Source organism: Vulpes vulpes, chromosome 4 (assembly GCF_048418805.1).
Source record: "Vulpes vulpes isolate BD-2025 chromosome 4, VulVul3, whole genome shotgun sequence".
NCBI lineage: Eukaryota > Metazoa > Chordata > Mammalia > Carnivora > Canidae > Vulpes > Vulpes vulpes.
In genome coordinates this window covers 89806427-89828338 of record NC_132783.1, presented here as the reverse complement: position 1 = coordinate 89828338, position 21912 = coordinate 89806427, and the positions used below count along the sequence as shown (strand labels likewise).

At 39.9% G+C, this 21912-nt stretch overlaps 1 protein-coding gene across 7 annotated transcripts in view; it reads right to left on the bottom strand.

The window, feature by feature from the left end:
- The window catches only part of NRG3 (neuregulin 3), a 1028669-nt gene that overhangs the window by 561772 nt on the left and 444985 nt on the right, over positions 1-21912 (bottom strand). For all 7 annotated transcript variants that reach the window (XM_072756372.1, XM_072756373.1, XM_072756376.1 and 4 more), the window contains exon 2: positions 18982-19111. In XM_072756372.1, coding sequence (XP_072612473.1) covers positions 18982-19111 — 130 coding nt within the window. The remainder of the gene's footprint in view (positions 1-18981; positions 19112-21912) is intronic.

Here is a 21912-nt window from a genome sequence, read left to right as displayed (position 1 = left end):
TAGCAGCAATTCCCATGCAAACTGACGTATTCTAATTTACTTGCCTATAAAACATGGCCCCTCATTCGTTGTATTCATTTTCTCCATTTTAATTATGCTTAATCTGACTCAGTCCAGTGAGGAGCAGAGGCTCCACATAATGTTTTAGAAAAGGCGCTTGGTCCACACACTATCTGACATGTAACCTAGCAATGAATGTCAATCTAGCCATACACTATGCATATATACGGCATGTTTCTTGTTCCAGAATTCTTTTTACATATATTCTCCAAGAGAATGTTGTACCTACTATTGTTGGTCTTGACTGACTCAGAAGACAGGCATAATAAACACATAGAATCTTAACAGATGCAGTTGTTTAAACTAAAACAAAGTCCGGTATGAGCCCCATATATTTATATATATATATAAAATACTAAAATACTGAAAGAAATTTCTAAATGGTGAAAAACAGACCACTCGAATGTGAATAAAATTACATAAGCCTGTCAATATTAATTTAATGGAATTCAGGTATTAAGAAAATTAATCGTGACAGCTTATAGTGATAAAATTATATTCAAATGAACTATGTCACAAAGGTTTTATTTGAAATGAACAGCAGATTGATGTTTAGCTATGCCATAAAATAATTTTTTTAAATTCAGAAGAGATGAATTATCATGAATATATTCAATAGGTAAAAATAGTGACATAAAGGATATGAACAAGAGTAATTACATAGAAAGATTCTGAATTTGTGTCTTTGAGTTAATAAATTGCCTTTTTTAATGAAACAGAAAAAAAGATATTACTTATTTTCCCATGGTGAAATCCTTACTTATTTCAAAATTGGCATATTTAGCCATGTAGATGCATAAATGTGGCCTCTATGCTTATAGATCACAATCTCAGATTACAGTGATGTAAACTTTTGAGATATAATTTCAAACAATATTCTTCTATATTCTTAACCTCTGCCAAATAACATTGTGTCAAGGAGGAAATCAGGGGCACAGAATCATGCTACTTAAAAAAAAAAAAAAATTACAGCTAGTTTACCAGAAAAAGTCATGGAGTGAAGTACTTTTATTATTGAAAAGAAAAAAAGAAAAGCTTTTCACCTAATTTAACTAAAATGACACCAAAAAATAAGGTCAATGTTTTAAAAAGTATGTTAAAAAAGTATGAAAAACATAAATAATTTTAATAAGCACAGTTGATAAAAATCCCCATATAACTTTGGGTCCCCAAAAACTTAACTATTGTATTGACCAGAAGCCTCACCAATGGCATAAGCAGATGATTAACACGTATTTTTTATATCCTACATATTATACATTGTGTTCTACAACAATGTAAGCTAGAGGAAAGAAAATGTGACTAAGAAAATCATTAAGGAAAGAAAATACATTTATAGTACTGTACAATATTTATTAAAAAAAAAACATGTGTAAGTGGACCCATGCAGTTCATACCCATGATTTTATCTGTAGATAAATATTGGTAAAATTCAGGGTGCCTGGGTGGCTCAGTCAGTTGAACATCTGACTTTGATTTTGCTTCAGATTTTGATCTTGGGGTTGTGGGATTAAGACCCACATCAGACTCTGTGCTGGGCACAGAGCCTGCTTGGTATTTTCTATCCCTCTCCCAATGTCCCTCCCCACCTCCTCTCCCTTCCTCTCTTACCAAAAAAAAATAAAAAAATAAATAAATAAATAAATAAATAAATTTGTATAATATATATGTATAAATATGTATAGTACAAAATATATATAATATACATATGATATATGGTACAATTCATTAAAATTCTGAGAATATATTTAATGGCCTGGTAAACATATATTTTTTTTTTTTTTGGTAAACATATTCAATTGGAAAAAAATCACTTAAATATTTAAAAAAGAGAGAGAAAGAGATAAGTAAACTTCAATTGTATGATAAAATTGATACCTAATGTAATAGAAATTTAATAAAAAATTTAGCCAGGACAACTTCACTAATGAATATTAAATTAAAATCTTAAGTACATTATCAGTTGTTGCAATTAAGCAATAGGATTAAGTTTATGCTATGCATGAAGCGTATTTCTATACAGGTGAAACTATTAGTTTAATACTCCATATGAATAGTTTAATGAGAATAAAGCATTCCATTAGATGTGTTTTGATAGAAAGGTCTGTGCACAAATTTTTATCCATGCCAAACAAAATAGTATATTCAAATTCTCTATAGTCTGATGCAAAGTAAATAGGTAAGTTTAATTAATTAATATCTTTCATAAACTTTATGCTATTCAATATTGACTTGAACTCCTGGATCAATACAATAGCATGAGAAAACCAAATGAGAAAATGTAGTAAGAGAAGTCTATAGAACAAAAGATGCATTATTTTCATACCACACAATTATAAGACTTCAAAAGGCAACTCTAAATCTAACAGAAATGTTTAAAAGTATCTAGATATCAGATAAAAATAAAATAATCAGAACATTTCCTATATATATGTATATAAATAAGTATATATATATATATATATATATATATATATATATATATATATATATAAGAACTACCCTTTAGTAGTTAAGCAATAAAACATATAGGGTAAAAATAAACAAGAGACATGGAGGGCCATGGAGGAGAACATAAAGAAATCTACAAACTATCATGGGAGTGTTGAAGAAACACCTGAATAAATGCACAGAAATACCACGTATATGAAGGAGAAAAATGAAATATTATGAAGACGAGTATTTCTAGCCAATACTAGAAGACTCCATGCAAAAGTATTAATAGTGCTTATCCCTGGAGCGGGTGCCTTTTTTCCCCCTTTTTAATCTGCATTCTATAATATAATGAGCTTTTATTTCTATTAAACAATATAAGTGAAATGAATATAAAATTCAACAGAACATTTTTTTAAATAATTTTAAAGATCGCAAATCTACATTTGGATAAAGTAGGCTAGTGAAGAAAAAACAGCTGAACTACAGAAAATAAAAAAAAACACTCAAAAGTAGAGCTAATTAAAGAAATGTGGAATGGCATATAAGAGGAAATATTATTCAAACTACCTAAAGAGGAAGTCATAAATTTACAACACACACACACACACACACACACACACACACACACACACCATGTAATAAGCATAGTCATACATGAAAGGAACTGATCTTCAATGAGGCCTTTGCTGTTTTATCACTTTTTTGATATATGAGATGATCATGTGTTCTCACTTGTCCAGGACAGTTCAAGTTTAATCCACACAGCAGTGTTATAAAACGGAGCACTGTTATGACCATACCCATTTCGCAGTAGGAAAACGTTAAATGAATTTTCCTCTTCTTAGAGCTAGTAAGTGACGCAGTGATGACACTTTTGCTCTCATTCTTTATCGCTAGCTCGATGGATGATACTGCCCAGCTGCCCACCCTAGAAATATGGCAGTCCCTTTGAATCTTCTCTTTCCCTCTTATTCTTCCTTCATTAGCAAATATATCTTGTGACTCACCCCCTTCAAACCCATCTGGGGGTGGTATTTTCTCTCTACATTCCCACTGCAATACTGTTTTAGGTCAGGGCCTCAGCTTCCGTTTCTTAGTCTAAAGACTTTCCCTGATCTTGCTCTTTTAAAATGATGTTGGCTCCTCTGCCATAGTTTTGATATGAGCAGCTCATTTTTTCCCCAACTTTTCAAAAAATATGGAGAACAGATAAAGTTAGAGCTTCTCAGGCTTGTGGACCTCCAGGAGTTAGAACCAAGGTAGGATGAGCTGGAAGTGAGAGTCCCAGGAGCCAGGAGGCCACATTTCATCTCTCGTCATGTGACCCAACCTTTCCTTGAGTCCAGGTTTCATCCTCAGTTCCCCAGGGGGAAGCATCCTTAGGAGAATTGACTTGCTTCAGCATAACCCATCACCCTGGAGGGGGTACTGGGGGAAAGAAAGACAGGGAAATGCCTGTCTGAGACTAATGAGTCCTCATCAGTGGTCCTTCTGCTCCCATCCACATTTGTTGCCTATATTTTATAGGTGGCCTCAGCCCCCATGGTGTGAACATCGGCACACCAGGCCCCAGATGAGGAAAAGCATGAGCAAAATTCCACTGGTTCCTCTCCCAATGGTATCCCCAAGCCACACTGGCCACTCAAGCCTTAAGATTGCACATACTGGCAAGTTTAAAACCCCTATGTCCTCCAGTGGTTTTTCACAGGGCTTTCTCCCAGTGTCTTCCCTGTATTGATGCTTTTTCTCTATAGCTCCTCCTGGCTGATGCTGGGGAGGGTATAAGAGGCACAACATCCAGGTAGGAACATCTTCCATGGGTTCTCTCCCCTGCCACTCCCCTGCTCTTTCTGAACTGACAAGAAAGAAAAACATGATAATCCTCCATAAACAGCTCAAGGGAGTTCACAAGCACCCAACTGCCATTAGTAGCTGAAGCCCAAATTTCCTCTTCATCTGGTTGTTGGAATGTCAGAGTTTTTTTCCCTTCTGAACACAACACAAAGTCCAAAACACAAAGAAAAGCTAGCTGAATTCCATCAGCTACAAGTGTTGTCATCGCAGTCTTTGCCACAAGGTGGCACCTCTAGGGAAAATGGTAAAGCTTCCAAAGGGTCCTGATCCAACAAGACTTGGAAGTTTTTGTTTGCAGAAATCCCAGCCTAGTGAGAGGTGGAGAGTGGGGTTAGTCTCTCTGCTTCTGGGGATTATAGGATTTTTTTTTTTTTTTACACTCATTCAAAAGCACCAAGTAGGGAAGCCAGGAGAGTACGTTCCACCCTCTACTATGTGACAATACAAAATCAGCTTAGTCTCTAGGCTCTAAATCTGAGTCTGGGTCACCACTCTGTTCTTTCATCTTCCCCTTATGAGCTCATGTTTGGAGCTCTTGGTGTCCCTTCCTGCTGTGAATCTTAATCAGATCTCTCTGTTCCTCCCAGGCAAGACCCCTTCACTTTGAGTGTGGAGGAACAGAATTTGGATTCTTCATGCTCTCTCCTAAAATGCCTTGAGCTCCTTATTACACTAACTGTTCAGTCTTCTCTAGAACTCCAAGGCATCTACTAGAGAGATACTAGAGGCTAACTCGAACACACTACATGCACACACAACATACACATGCACACACGTGTGCATCCACATGGGCACACACACATACCACTTACCCTCATCCTGCAAGACTCTGAGTGCATGCCTGCCTCATAGTTGCAAAACTAAGAGAGTCTGTTTAAATAAAAGAATGTCTGCTACAAGGCCATTTATAAAGCCTGCCTACACAGAATAAACTGGCAGCTTCGAAGATCAAACCATATAATACATGCATAAAGTTAACATGTTACCAGCTTAATACTCCTTCTTGGTTTTCTGTTGCCTTCAAAACACTTACTTGTCAAGTAAAAATAAAATCTAAGTTCCCTTTATGTCCATATAAAGGATATATGCTGTTTATTAATCAAAGACACAAAGATTAAATAATGAGGGGCAAGCTTACATTAGAAAAAGCTTAAATTAGAAAAAAAAAGTTTACTCAATGCAGACAAAATACATTTGGGTCAAGAGCCATTAAAATGTTCACATCCTTGGGCCAATCGATGTCACTTCTGGGTTTCAAACCCAAAGACGCCACGTGAGAGAAGTACTTCATTTATGCACAAGTTTCACTGAAGCACCTAGCACAAGCTTGACAGAGTGAGTGCTCAATCAGAGCCTACAGAGGGCTGAATAGAACAGAGAGAATGAAAAGAGACCATGAGAGGGAGAGAGAGAGAGAACAGTTAGGTTGTAACATGGAATCCTAGAACACTTAGCGAAATGTGGGTACCATGACTTTGCAATAGTAGGTGACCTGAAAGTGACTCCCGTGGAGACCCTGGTGGCATATGGGCACATGCCCGCATGTGGAGAGGTGTTGGGTTCAGCCCACAATGGAATTCTCCATGTATACAGGCACAGAATGGAAAGGACTCTGTCGGATGAAGAGCATAATCTCTTGGCATCGTCAGCTTGATCTACACATGTGGCAGGACTGAAGGGAAAGCACTTGTTTTGAATTCTATTAACACTGACAATAAAAACAGTTTTTGATAAAAGAAAACCCTACATTGTCAGGGACGTGGAAAGAGAAAACTGCGACAGATCACTCAGCTTCTTCGCCCAATTTTAAAATTGGAAGTGACCTTGAGAATTTCTTCCAATCAGGTGATTTTTCACAAGCAAGAAATTCAGCACGGGCTGAATGAAATGGAGCACGGGCACCACCTGGGCACTACTAGAAATACAGAAGAGCAGGCCTCACCTTAGGCCTGCTGTACATGAATCTCCAGTTGAGCAAAATCTCCAGAGGATTCACCCACTTTTCAATCTCTGAAAAGCACTAGTCTTGTTCACGTTTTCCCCAATTTCTCCAATAATGGAATAGCTGAAAGCATGATTCTCAGGTGCCATCTGAAGACCCGATTCAGATGATTCAGAGGGGGAGCCTGCGAATCTGTATTTTTAGCCATCTTCCTTGGCGATTCTTAGAGTAACCTCCAGGTTGACCAGACTGAAAGACCAAGAGCTTGACAGGCAGTCAGAACTGAGACTGGAACTTAGTCCTGCCTGCTCCTGGCTACACATCCCTGAAGAAGCTCCCACCTTCCCTCTCGGAGCTTCCTTCGTGCTGTCAAATGGTGAGACGACATGACTTTGCAGATGTAATATGAGCACCAGGTAGGCAATCAGGAAGCAGTGTACAAAGGGTTAAAACGATCCCCTTGCACTTAGTAGGCATGAGATGGTAGACGGCTATTAGCATTTCCCCGGTCTCCCTTTTAACATCTCCATGTCATCCTCTGAAAAAGGCCTGCGGTAAGAATTGCCTAGAATTCTTTTCATTTATCAAGTGCATCTTTACTGAGTAGGTGGCAGGTTCCAGAAGCAAAGATGAACTCACAGCCTAGTGGGAGAGTCAGTAGGTGAACGCGAGTATTATAATAGAAACAGAAATCCTGCTCACAAATGAATCATTTCATACATCCAGATAATGTTTTGGTTAGCTTGTGGGGGAAAGAGATCAAAGCTACTATTTAATATCATTAAAACAATCATTATTTCTTTCACATATGCTAACCCAGGCAGAAAGGAAAGAGGTTTCCAGAGCACTGAAAATAAAACCTTGTTGCAGAGAGGAGGGCTTCCCTGTGACTTCAATTGTAGCTGCAAATTAGCCCAAACTGTGGCGAAATTAAGACCTTATTTAAAGTAGATGCTTTATCAGCTCATCCTTTCCACCAGTTCTTTCCAACCGAGTGTTCTTCACTCTCCATTGTCCTATGATTAGCCTCTATTTTATACCTGCTGGAGTCTGTTTTCCCTCTGGAGGTGGAGCCACCTACGGATACACACTCCCCTCCCTTCTGAGGCTGGATGCTGAGAGCTCCTAATTGAATTCCTGCCCTTTAGGGGCCCAGGGTCATTGGGATGAAGGCGCTGTCAGAGGACTCCAGGGAGGCCAGGCTCGGGGCATCCTGTCACTTTTCACGCTGTCATCTCAGAGTGCTCCTCTGCCCCAAGGCCTGGGGTCTGCTCGTCTCCTGAAGTCTTCTGTTGAAATAGTAACTCCTCTCCCTGATGTTCGCTATAACTGCATTTATGATGAGTTTAAATGAAAAAAGTAGCCTTCGAGGAACTAGAAAGCCACCCTGTTTCAGGAACTCTCCCAACCTTTCTTGCTCTGGTTTCTGCTGTCTGCGTGTATCGCTGCATATGCCAAAATGCCACTTGATGCATCAGAAGGGAAACTACATCATTACCCGACCCTGACCCCCCAAGAGTCTCGCAGCTGCTCTGCTGGAGAAGAGAAATACTTTTTTAGTCGGGAAAATGCAGGACGTTTTCCTCCAATGTGCCAATAGGTATCTTCAGACTTGGCTCCCCTGCATTCTCCCTGAAGAATTCCACAATGACCGATGGTCAAGGCATCCTTAAACGGGTATGTTTAATTCATTAGGAAAATTTTTAGCGTGAGAAACATCATTACGTATACGTAAGACATTATAAATTAATTTTTGATCACAGCTATCCAATGGTCTTTGTGAATGTTTCATCTAGGTTGATAAAAATCAAAATTAATTTTGGTTACATAAAAGGCATCCCGATTTCATGATTTAATCAATACAACACAGGTTTGAAAAAAAAAAAAACAACCCATACTCTTGTCTGTTCTTTCCACTCACCATAAAAATTCAGAGTTTGAGAGAATGAAATTAAAGATGTTATTATGTTCTGATCTGTTTTTGATAACCATTTGGACACAAGAGAGGAAATAATTGAGAAAAGAAGTGACCAACTGCAGAATTTATGTTTTAAAACTGATTATTCTTAATTGCATCTAAAATGCATTTGAAATTTCCTCCCTGGGGTTTGAAGGGATTTTTCTCCAATAGCAGCTCCACTCTCTGTGCCTTTGTTGGCAAGCAAGAGAAGGCTTCAAACCGAGAAATGAGTAGGCCCTTATGCTTCCAAGTGCAAATTCATGTTACTTCCTCTTCGCAGCTCTTCCTGGGTTTAGGACTGACCGTGGATTTTTGGCACATCCTATGCAGACATGGGCTGTGCACATACAGATCCTATAGCCTCAATGATATAGATCACAGAACTTGTTACACTGAATGGAACTAGAAAACGTCCATGTCAACCCCTCTCTTAGCAGTTTTTCTGAAAACACTCATCACTATATTCCTACCACCTTCCATTGGACCCTGAACACTGAATATGCTTAATAAACACCTGGGTGGCTCAGTGGTTGAGAATCCGCCTTCGGCTCAGGCCATGACCCCGGGGTCCTGGGATCGAGTCCTACATCGGACTCCCTGCATGGAGCCTGCTTCTCCCTCTACCTGTGTCTCTGCCTCTCTCTGTGTGTCTCTCATGAATAAATAACTAAAATCTTTATTTTTTTTAAATAAACAATGGTAGAATAATGGGGATAATATATCAGATTGCCATTTATGTTTTAGTGTACGTAGGGGAGAACCACGCATACATTCTCTACCTCCCATATATGACATATACATCTAAAAATATACTCTATATCACTCACATATGACCTATATCTCTGAACAAGCTATTCCTCAAATCATGCTTAATGCTTTCATTTTTTTTCTGTCGCTTATCATTAATTTCTCATTTTAAAAAGCCTGAACAGGGGACATCGTACGTAAATATACTCAACAAAGATATTTCTTTTAAGTCTACTGGTCTGGTAAGGGCTTCCCTCCTATCCCGAGTGTAGGCTTAGGTGTCACTGATGGTCAGGGTCTGCCCATCTTGGAATTCTATCACACTAGCTTCTGGGGACTTCCTGGTGCTCCAACTAAGAGCAAGTTTGGTAAAGTTTCTCCCACTTACCACTGGACCTCAGTGTCCTGCATGATGCCAGATAGCGAGTAAGTATTTCACATATGCATATAGCGGCAGACTATTTTCCAGGGGCGCCTGGGTGGCTCAGTGGGTTAAGAGTCCACCTTCGGCTCAGGTCATGATCTCAGGGTCCTGGAATCGAGCTCTATGTCTGGCTCCCTGCTCAGTGAAGAGTCTGCTTGTCCTTCTCCCTCTGTCCCTCCCTGCCACCCCCTGCCAGTCTGTATGCTTGCCCTTTCTCTAATAACATCTTTTAAAAAGGCAGATTATGTCCCTGATATTCATAAAAGCATAAGAACAGCTGTGATCATAAAAAAAAAAAAAAAAAAAAAAAAAAAACAACAAAAAAACGATTAAATAGAGTTGTAGAAATGTACTTCCAGATAAACTTCAGAAATGCTGCCTTCAGCTTCCTTCTGTAGAAAAGGGGGCCTGGCCTTCCTGTAACATTTTTCAGCTCTCGCAGACAATGGCTAGGTATAAAGGTAATTAAAGACAACACAAACTGGATGCTGACATCCTTCCACGGATGTGGAGTGGACAGTGGGCGGACCCTGGGCTCTGGGCGCCCGTCTGCTTTGCCTTCTTACCCAGATTCTGCCCGTACTGGGTGACTCAGGAATGTTCAGATCTTTTGGAAAAAGTGAGGATCATAATACAGAGGCTGTACAATCCTGTGAAACTTATATTAAGAAAAACACAAATAGCAGATGTGCTTTTCTATGAATTTGAGGTTCATCTGAATTACAATTAGGGTAACCATATGCATTACTGAGCTTATAGTATTCCTCGTGTAGGCTTATTTTGCAGAAGAAATTATTAAAACTGCCCATTACGTCTCAAACATTTTTGGGTTTGGATGACAATCTATATGATCATTCATATTACAATATGTTGGGGAATTTAAATATATACTTATATTTACATATATATTTATATACATAAATACATAATTATGCAGAGACAATGTGATCTGGTCCTTAAATATTGTTTTATATCTATCTATCTATCTATCTATCTATCTATCTATCTATTTTTTTTAAAGATGCTTAGACCAAAGTAAATTGAAAAGACATATCAGGGGAGCCGGGGTGGCTTGGGGGTTGAGCATCTGCCTTGGGCTCAGGGCATGATCCTGGGGTCCTGGGATCGAGTCCCACATCGGGCTCCCTGCCTGGAGCCTGCTTCTCCCTCTGCCTGTGTCTCTGCCTCTCTCTCTGTGTCTCTCATGGATAGATAAATAAATAAATAAAATCTTAAAAAAAAAAAAGAAGGAAAAGACATACCACCCTCAGGAAGATGGAAATGCTGCTCAAAGTTGTATAATAGGCTAGAGCAAGAGTTCCCTCCTCACTAGATGAGTAGACTCTGCAGGAGGATGGTGCATATCATCTCACTGCCCTAGTAGCCTACGCAGAACACCCTAGCCATCTTTGTCCCATTTTGAGAAGGAATGGGATGTTGGCCTGGAAGCTTGTACAGCGGGCCCAGCGTCACTGCATCTAATGTTGTTCACTTCTGTACAAATAGACCATCTCTAGCTAAAGGGATATTTATGGGTATGTTGTAAGTATTTTTTTTAAATAAACGTGGGGTGGGAATCCATAATTCGCTTGAACTGAGGCAAGTGTGGGAGCTCCAGGTTGCTCCAACCCGGCAGATCTGTGATACCCACACAGAGAAAGCAGGTTCTCGGGGAGGCAAATCCAGGGGTTGCCGTGGAGGCTCCTAGGCCAGAATGGCTTGAACAAGTAAGAGCGGACAGGAGTTTCCCGCATATTCCAGCCTCTTGTTCCTGCTTTCCCCCCTAAGTTTACTGCTTGAATAATTATAATGACCCTTGACTCTGAACAGTGTTTTCCTGCCCAGAATCAGTTATGACTGTGTTTTTCAAAAGTTTATCTGGTTCAGTTTACCTCTCCCTAGTGAGTCTAAGCTGAACTTTACATGCTTAGGAGACTCTGAGTACCCATCTCAAAGCGCTGGCTCAAACCAAAAGATCTGCAAACAAAGTCATGCAGATAGAAAGCAACATACACACCTTATTCTCTTACAGCCCACTGATTCCAGCAAATTCACCACCTGCTTGTGCCAGACAAGCCCATTGTACTTGCGTCAATTCTCACAATGATCCTGTAAAGTAGCAATGCTACTGTGCCCAGTTAACAGGTAAGAAAACCGAGTCACAGAGATTATGTGCCTTCTGTCCACCTGCTAGTTGGTGGCGGACCACTGAATCTAACCAACCAGGTCAAACAGGAATCATCCGCACAACTAAGGCATGTTACACTGGTGAAGCAAGAGAGGAAGAACACTTTTTCCTCTTAAAGCTATATTCAGCACGAAGCAAACCTTGGAAAATCAAGAACCAGGTGCAGAATTGGGAAAAACGACAGAAATTGGCTCATTTGTCAGAGCATCAAAGCTAGCAGTGAGAAGCCTGAGCCCTCAGAACACACAGGAATTCTCTGGCATGGCCCCTTTCCCCTTTTAAAACCTGAGGCTCCCCTTCGTTAAATACACAGATGATACCCATTCAATGTCTCTCACAGGATTCCAGCAAACATGCTTGGGTTTGGTTTCAATCTAAGCAGAAGAGAAGAGGAAAGAACTGAGGATGACAGTATTATGTACATGGCATGCATGATGTATTTAGAGTTTTCTAGATGTTGCTACTTTTAATTCCTGTATCAGTCTCTGGGGGCAAGTATTTGTCTGACTGTGTGTCTGACTCTCTTTTCAATACAGGATTGAAGGTTCTGGTTTTAAATGCCTTGCAGAGAAGCCTCATTCAGCCAGTATGAAGCTGAGCAGAGTTTTTAACTCAGGACTCCGTCTTAAATGCCCACCTTGGCCTCATGGGCCTCTTATCCCAAGTCGTATAAGGAAGTTATTTAAAAAACACACTTATGCCAATTCTTTGGTACCACAGGAAACCTAAATTAGAACAACCACCTCAAGAAACACTATTTCATCCTTCAACTGGAGCTGCCAATCAAGGTAGGGAACATTACGGTAAGAACCTTTGGCCCATTAACTTAAAAAAATATGTTGTTATTCTCTATCAAATGTGTTTCTCTGGTGTTGTGCGTGGTATTTAAGCGGCCCTTTAAGAACACCAGCTGGGGCCCGGTGTAAACAGGTTAAATTAGAAGCAAACCAATGCCTAGCTGTCATCAAGCTGCAAAATTATGTTCACTGTGCTGTTATTCTTCGCTTTTTGAGCCACGGAGACTCTGCTGACAAACTTCATCCCCAGGAAGAGACCAACGGGTATCGCTTGGCTCATTTCTTCTTGTCAGGGCAATCAGTACACAGCCTGTTATGAACACGGCTATGGCGAATTAATTCAAATTATGTCTGGACTGTGGCAAACATTTTTGTGAACATTGGTCTGATGAACTTGAAAATCCTTGTGAGGCTCTTCACCGTGTCTTCCAACCCCATTCTGCAGGGACTCTAGCGCTAGGCCTGGATTTAGAAATATTTACGCCTCCATCACCTCCTGCCAATGGGGTTTGGGGATGTGTGCCAAACCCCACTTCCATTCTGCCTTGGGTCAACCATGGGGAATCATTAGCTGCGGCTCTCAGAGCACTTACTGGAGAGCCATTCGATAAAGAGGATCCTCAGCGGGTGGGAGAGCTCATGGACCTCCGAAGTGACACAGCCAAGCACTGACAGGGAAGATCCTAATTTTATATAGTAAATCACTGGGAAATGGTTGCATTGTGCCCAGTCGATGCTCCTAAAAATTGAAGCTTTGTTTTCCAAACCTACTCAGGCAGAGTGAGACAAAGTAAGGAACAGCAACTCTTGGAAGGGCTCCCCATCCTTTCACTTGCTTTCCTGGCTCCCCAAGTCCTGGGAGCATTTCACCCAGGTCTCTGCCCAGCCCTTTAGCCCCGTTATGGAAAAACTGCCTCAGGCAATGGTTGTTATTGGCCTGCTTCTCTCTTTTCCTAGCAGTTCCATATTTCAAGTGATTCAAGCATCTTCAAGTGAATTGCTTGACAAATTTCCAAAATGATCGCCCCAGATCAAATTCAGCTCAAATGCTATCCTTTCCAAAGTTTTGAAAATCCATTTTTACAGCAAGGCTAGCGAAACATCTAATGAGCTTCAATTCAGGAGAGGCATATCCTTTTAACTTGAATTTGGCCTCAAAACATGTTTGGCCCAGTCAAATGCCTACCAATCTTTTCAGTTACAATGGCTACCTCTTTCACTGCAGTGAAATAGATTATAGATAGCACCATTTCCCAAGTTCTTAAAATTTCTAGAAATGACATAAAAATAAATATGTTAGAGAACATCCTGCTTTTATTCAGAATATCTTGATTCAACAAGTTTCTAGTGACTAGCTTTCCTTCACACCCAGCTTCATTTCTGTCGGGTATATCTTTCTATTATTTAATCCAATTTTATATGTTTTAAAACACATGAATTCAGCATGGAAAATAATTAGCGTAAAGAGTATAAATGAATTATTAATAAGAGAGGGAACAGACACATTCACATAGACTTGGTAGTATTTAATCTGGAAGAGTTTAATTGAAAGTTCTCTTATCAGCCTAACAATAGTGAACTATAATGACCTTGATTTAACAGAGACAGGGACGCTATCTATCTTTCTTAGTGGAAAGATGAGAAGCAAGGGTCAAGTGTCTTAGCCAGGTATTACATAAATGAAATACATGTGTAATGTACAGATCTTAGAAAATTCATATGGTTTGAAGAAGAAAATAGCTATAAAACCTATTAGTCTTTTTTACTAAGTTCTTTTTTAGAACTGGATTGCTATTGTATGTTCAATTTTATAATATCCCAATTTCCATATATGACATAAGAGCCATTTTCATGTCCTTAAAACATTATGAAAATTCCAGTGAGGTAGAATTCATCCAATGTGTAGATATATTCTAATTAATATACAAATTCAGAGGTTTTTCTCCTAATATAAAATAAATCCATGGTAAATATTCTTATAAATAAATTTGCATATACATTTGTGTACACTACATTTTTAGAAACAGTATAAATAGTTTGAAACATACTGAAAGGTTACATACAGAAGATATTTAACAAAATGTACTCCCTCAGGTAGTGAATGAAAATGTGCTTTTACTCTAACTCACCAAACTACTTGCTTTTAAAAATCATTAAGCTCCTGTGTGGTTCAGTGGGTTACGTGTTTGCCTTTGGCTCAGGTCATGATCTCAGGGTCCTGGGATCGAGCCCCATGTCGGCTCCCTGCTCAGGGGGAAGTCTGCTTCTCCCTCTCCCTTTACCCCTCCCCCTGTTAATGTTCTCTTCATTTCTCTCTCAAATAAATAAATAAAATCTTTTGTTTTTAAGATTTTTATTTATGAGAGGGATAGAAAGAGAGAGAAGCAGAGACACAGGCAGAGGGAAAAGCAGGCTCCATGCAGGAAGCCCGACGTGGGACTCGATCCCAGGACCCCAGGATCACGCTCTGGGTGGGAGGCAGCACTAAACCACTGAGCCACCCAGGGCTCCCCTAAATAAAATCTTTTTTTTTTAAATCATTAAGGGTATAATAAGCAAAAATTTTAATTTGCATTTCTTTGTGAGGCTGAGTATTTTGCATGCTTATTGGGTATCTGTATTCCTTCTTATGGGAAGAATTACGTTCTCCTTATTGCCCACTTTCCTACTGAGACTTAGCTTTGGAGTTACATTAGCTGATCTATGTGACTTCATCAGAATATTAATTCCTTGCCATATTTATTTACAGTTTACTGATAATTTGTCTATCTTTCAATTTTATTTCTGATTTATGGTATTCAGATCAAAATGCAATACTGTGTCAGGCTGTTTATTTTTTTCCTTCCATTGGTGTTTGTTCAAAAGGTCCCTTCAATTGCTGACATAAATAAATATGTAATTTTATTTACTGTTTTCCTCAAGACATTTTTTTATTAATTACATTAATTCTTGAATTCATTAAAAACAACTTTTCACACAAAGAAGGAGGTAAAAGTCCAAATTTGATTTGTGTTGCCTGATAGCCAACAAAATTTACTGAGCAATCAGCCTCTCATTTTTCTTCTGATTTATGGATCTCTCCTTACTCTACAGTAAGTTCCACATCATTCCAGGTTCTGCATTTACCAGTCCATCAGCCGATGATCTATGATTTTATAGCATATTTAAATTCAGTAAGATCAAGTTTGCCTATTTATTTTTCTTTAAAATCCCTTCTGTCAAGTAACTTTTAGAATCTTGGTATTGCTCTTAAATTTTCATTAGCTTGCTCTGTAATTTCTAAATACTATAAATGGCTTTCTGAAATATCTGAACAAACACTACAGAGTAAAAGAATAACAAAGAGAGAAATATAAAACCTCTCTCAAAAAAAATAAAACCTCTCTCATCTCAACATGTCAATGTTAATATTTTTGAGCATATACTCTCAGGATCTCTATCAGAGATGATCTAGGTAGGCTTGCGTCTATTTTTCTGAGGCAAGTAAACAGAAAAGTGTTAGAGCCTGATCGATCTTTTTCAAGATAGAAAAAAAATTTAATTCATAGGATCACAACCATACATTTATCACAGGACTGCAATTGACTTTTAAATTACTAAAAAGTATAGTCTTAGTTTCTCTTAGATTTGTCACAAGTAAACCATTTAATGAGCTGGATTCACACAGATTCCCCTCTGTGTATATACTAAATTGTGTTTTATTTAATTTGAAACATGGTTAAGAACATATCGCAAAGATACCCCTGATAGCAGGCCAGTCACGGGAAAATACTTTCCCTAGTTTTTCTTACTTCCTGACAATGAACTGCTTCACTGACTCCAAGTACATTACAAAGTACAGCACCATTTAATCCCTAACTTCATTTCTGTATGTGTTTATTCAACAATATCTTGGTGATAGGAGGTGCTCAGTAAGCATTTGTTGGATGGAGAATGAATGAATGAAATATACTACTTAAATAGAGCACTGTACGAAATCGCACATTATTAATAATTACACAGGAATTCTTAGAAGTGGCTAATGCAGGAACAAATGTAAGCTTTTTATTCACAGCAGAGCCCAGGAGATGAATAGTGGGCACATGCGATGTGTGATTTATTCATACACTCAAGTAGGAGATTTATAGGCATCTATTAACTGGCTCGAGTTCCAACTCTGTCCTAGGCTGGTCTTTTGTCATGATTAGCTATGTTGTGACTCTATGTTAAATAACAGGTTGTCTGTGTTGAAATATGCAAGAAATATGAAGACAGAAGGTCAAAATTATTATATATGTACACTGTTCCAGCTAAATCATAGATACATCTCTGCTTATGTATGCAAAAAATTAGACATGTGGATATGCACAAAAGTAAAAGATATTTTTTCCAGACCTGAGATCCATTATAATAGACTGGATGTGTCTCCCAAATAATTAATATGTTGAAGTCTTAACCTCCAATAACTCAGAATGTGACCATATTTAGAGAGAGGGTCTTTACAGAGGTAAGTTAAAATAGGGTCATTAGAGTGGACCCTAATCCAATATGACTGGTGTCCTTATAAGAAGAGGATCAATATAGACAAGTACAGAGAGAAGGAAATGAGAAGACACAAGGAAAAGATGGCCATCTATAAGCCAAGGAGAGAGACCTGCAAGGGTGCCCTTCAGTCACGACTCTCAGAAGGAAGCAACTCTGCCGACACCTTGAGTTCAGATTTCTAGCTTCCAGAGCTGTGATAAAATACATCCCTCTTGTTTAAACCACTCAATCTGTGGTACTTTGTTAGAGCAGCCCTAGCAAACAAATACACCATGAACAAATACAGAAATATAGTGAGGCTGTATGTTGAAAAGAAATAAGAGTTATTTTTGTTATTTTCAACATTCTCAATTTTTAAAAAGAAAATTGTACCCACCTGCATATTGTGGTGGAGCCTGATCTGATCCTTCCTTTGGGTGAAACACCATCTCAAAAGTCACTGTTCTAGGTAAGACTTCTGATTAATCTCTCTACCAATCTCCCATCCAAGTACTAACCAGGAGCAACCCTGCTTAGCTTTCAAGATCAGACGAGATCGGGTGCGTTCAGGGTGGTATGGCTATAGACCCCCTCCACCAATCGATTAGGAATTCAAACTTAATGGACTGCATTGCCCACTCCCCATGATGATCAAGGGGTCAGCATATGGTTGAGTATCTATGAGAGCCTGCATACAATTCATGCTTTGAATGGGTAGGTCACTCTTGGCTTCTCCCTTGAGGTCTTAAAGTCACTTATGTGCTTTCTACCTCCGTCTACACTGACCCAACAAATATAACAAAACAAGAGGGATGAGGGAAGGAGCATTCCCACTCCCCTTCATCCCCAACCCAATCCAACAAAAGGCATAAATGGGGTATACATTTTGTAAGTGGGGTATATGTAATGGCACTCCTCAAGTGACATGGAAGCCGTGCTCTCAAGCATGAGGAATGGTCACAGTTCGGCTTATCCTGACTGAATGCATGGTGACTCTTACAGCGATCTGCCACGTCACTTATCAGCTCTTCCAAACCTGTGCTGCCCCCTGGGACAACTCATCTTCCTCATGGACTGAAGCTGGCTCTTAGAGCCAGGCAGGATTTGCCAACACGTTCTAAGCTCCTAACTATAAGACACATTTCTCTGTGCCATCTTAATAAAACAACATGGAATGAAGTTTGTAATAGAGGAAAAAGTCAAAATTTTCCATGCTTCATGATTCAGAATACTTAATCTAATAAGTGTGTCATATGAGAAGAGTAAATAAAGAGAAGGAAAGGGGTGTGGATATATATGTTCACTGAAGCATATACGATTGCAAGAAAAAACAAATTACCAGAGTAGTGCTGGAAATAAAAGCTCAGTGGGAATTATTTTTTGGATGCTAATTTGATTCTTCTATGGAACCTTAAGGCTGCAGTGTCTACAAGTGCACTATTTATCTTCACTTGTTTTTATTTTTAGCATGTATATACCCTTAAGTCCCTAAAAACCTATTAAACACCTCCTGGTCTCTACTGGGAATCTTCCCCAAGTAGTTCTCTACCTAGACTATATAACAGGACTATGATTCCATTTACCACATCTTGCTGGAGAGTGTTCCATCAAGAGAGGTATTAAAAAAATAATGAAATTAGTAAACGGGGGCAGAATCAAGATGAGCTCCGGGTTTCTGTGGACACAGTTACAATCTGGGATTTGGTTCATGATCAACACTGAGATGCCCGAGTTTAGACGAGCAGCAGGCTCTGTGGGGCCACAATGTGCAGTGCTGCAAATAGGGATGGTTTCTGAGCACAGGCCAATGTGCCTAAGTCCCGCAGCAAAAGTGCAGGCCTCTCAGCTGGGGGGATGATCCCATCTATTGGATTGGTAGACAGAAAAGCAAACCCTTCCTTGCCGAGGTAAAATCCAGATCTTGTCTATTTTAACTCCATTGTTCCCTTCCTCAAATACCAAAGACACCAGCCTTGGCCCTTCCCACGTTAAGACTCCTGACCCATCATCCCAGCAGCTGGGCCGCACGCATCCTGCCCTCCCAGGCCAGGCCGGCCCCCAGGGGCTTACCGACAGTGCTTGTGGGATCCCGTCAGGGTTTCAATCACAAAGCACTCGCCGTCGTTGAGACAGTACGTGAGATCCTTGTCTCGGCAGGGTTTGAAGTGCTCAGACCGCTCAGTGGAATATGTCGTTGTATCTGTCAAGGGAAGACACCAGAGATGCAGTCAGCGGCGCATCCCGCCACCACGAGGCCCCAGCACCGGCCTTGCAGCATTTGGACCTTTGCACCGAGGATATCTCGTGGACACGGACCCCAGGCCTCCAGGGAGAGAGGACAGCTGTGCCACTGAAGAAATGCAACTGGATCTGACTACTTTACCACTGCATGCCCCCCACCCCGTCCACATATTGAAAACTAGTCACCATGAGATGATCCTGGGGGTGCCTGTAGGAGGTGATCAGCTCACGAGTGGGATCAGCACCCTTACAGGAGAGGCCCCAGGGGCTCCCCTGCCCGCTGCAGTCATGGGAAGGTGGACAGAAGGGAGCCCTCTGTGAACCACTGCATCTGCAGGCACCGTGATCGTGGCCTTGCCAGCTTCGAACACTGTGAGAAATGGCTTCTGTAGTTTGTGGGCCCCCCGATCTGTTAGAGCAGACCCCTGCCCCGACTCAGGCGGCGCTGTACTCGGGTGGCTTATTGCTCCACTAGACGTTAGTGCCTGGAATCCTTTTCTAAGGCCCAGCCGAGGACACAGTCAACAGTGGAAGCCGAATGGTTCTGCAAACACCTCAAATACACCTTCGTTAATTTCAATTTTGACAAACGTGTTGTATGAGAGATTGAAATGCCATCTCCTTCCCTTTCTTGTTGCCCAATGTCATGGAACATCAGATCAATGCAGAATATGACCGTTCTGTGGAAATCAATGTTAGTGTCTATGGGTCTTTTTGTTTTTAGCTACATGTTTCATTGGCTAATGGCTGAATCAATTATTCTTTCACTCCCCCCCCCTTTTCATATGTAATTAAGATGCAACATGTTCTGGATTCTGAAACAGAATCTCAAATGCAAAGAGTATTTCTGGTAAATACCTAACAGAATGCAATTATCGTCTTCTTAAAGCAGTATTTTAAACATTGGTTTTTAAAATCATAATCACTTACAATTTTTAAATTAAACTGTATGTCTACATCCTCATCTTCAATACGAAACTAGCTATAAGTACGTATGATCAACTAGACGCAGACTCAGTTGTCACATATTCTAGCCTCAGAGTTTTAAGCAAGTGAAGGATTTGCAGTAACTCCACTGTGACATTCGAGAAAAAAATACATTTAAAAAGTCAAAGAAAGGGGCATCGGGGTAGAACAATTCGTTAAGTGTCCGACTGTTGATTTTGGCTCAGGTCATGATCTGATGGTGACGGGATCAAGCCCAGAGCTGGGTTCTTTGTTGAATGGGGAGTCTGCTTGAGATTTTCTCTGTCTTCTACTGTTCCTTACCTACCCAGCTCATGATCTGTCTCTCAAATAAATAAATAAATCTTCTAAAAAAATAAAATAAAAAGTCAAAGATGAATAAATGATTCTTCACTTAAACTCTTTTAATTTCCTTACTTAGGGATGCCTTGGTGGCTCAGTGGTTCAGCATCTGCCCTTGGCTCAGGGCGTGACCCTGGGGTCTCAGGATCCAGTCCCACATCAGGCTCCATGCAGGGAGCCTGCTTCTCACTCTGCCTGTGTCTCTGCCTCTCTCTCTCTGTGTCTCTCATGAATAAATAAATGAAATCTTAATTTTTTTCCTTTACTTAGATCTAGCTTGATAATCATGTTCAATAGCATGGGTTACTATACTTGCTTAGTAACTGGAAGTCACTATGAACCTCTTCTTGCTCATCAACCAAACTGAACAGAAAGTGATTGCTCTAAAAGAAAAAATATTCATATGCTTCCCACGCCTATAATCCCCCTATCCCCATAGGAAAACCCCCAAATTCCTCAGAGAAGGACATAGGTCATGCGGAATCTTGCCCTCTGATGTCATCTTCTTGTACCCGAAGACACGCAACTTCATTCCCAATTATTTTCCTATTTCCCCAAACAGCAGGAGCTGTCACACTTTCTCCTTCTTCCTGGACCATCTTTTTCTTTGCTGGAAGACAACCAGAAATCCTTCAGAACTTCCATCACTTTCTCACGGTGTCTCCCTAGCACCTTTTATCACTCACATCACTGCATTCAACATTCAAGGCTGCAAGTAGCCACTTGTTCACATGTTTATCTGTGTCTTTAGTCTCTACGTTTCTTAAGGTCAGAGGTGGAGTCCTGAATCATAATGGGAGCTCAGTAAAAATGTCGCCAATAAATCTTGATCACTCTAACAGTGCTAACAGTTTAAATGCCATTGGTGAAATGCATGATCATTAAAGACATCATTATAATCATATAAAAGTTAACGCATATCTTACAACAAGTTAAATATAATTTCCTATCAATCGTATCATTTTAGTATACCTATTTTAATTCCTTTTATTTATTTATTCATAAGAGAGAGAGAGAGAGAGAGGGAGGCAGAGACACAAGCAGAGGTAAATGCAGGCTCCACGCAGGAAGCCTGATGTGGGACTCGATCCCGGGACCCCAGGATCACGCCCTGGACCAAAGGCAGGCGCTAAATCGCTGAGCCACTCAGGGATCCCTAGTATTCCTATTTTAATATTGAGGAATATTGGGAAAACAAATATTGCCCTCAGATTCACATAAATCTTCACTCACATACTGCTCACATAACGTAGGCATGGAAAAAGCCCACTTCTAATATCCTCCTTTTTGGTGGCACCACAGGAGCTTCTCTTTCCACTTCAAAATATCTGTCTGTTAATACTTTGGCATGAAATAAAGGCTCTGCAAAACAGACACATTTTCTATGTTCTAGGAGATCTCCTCTACAGAGAAGATCTGTTATTCAAGACAATTTGCAATAAATAGTTACAC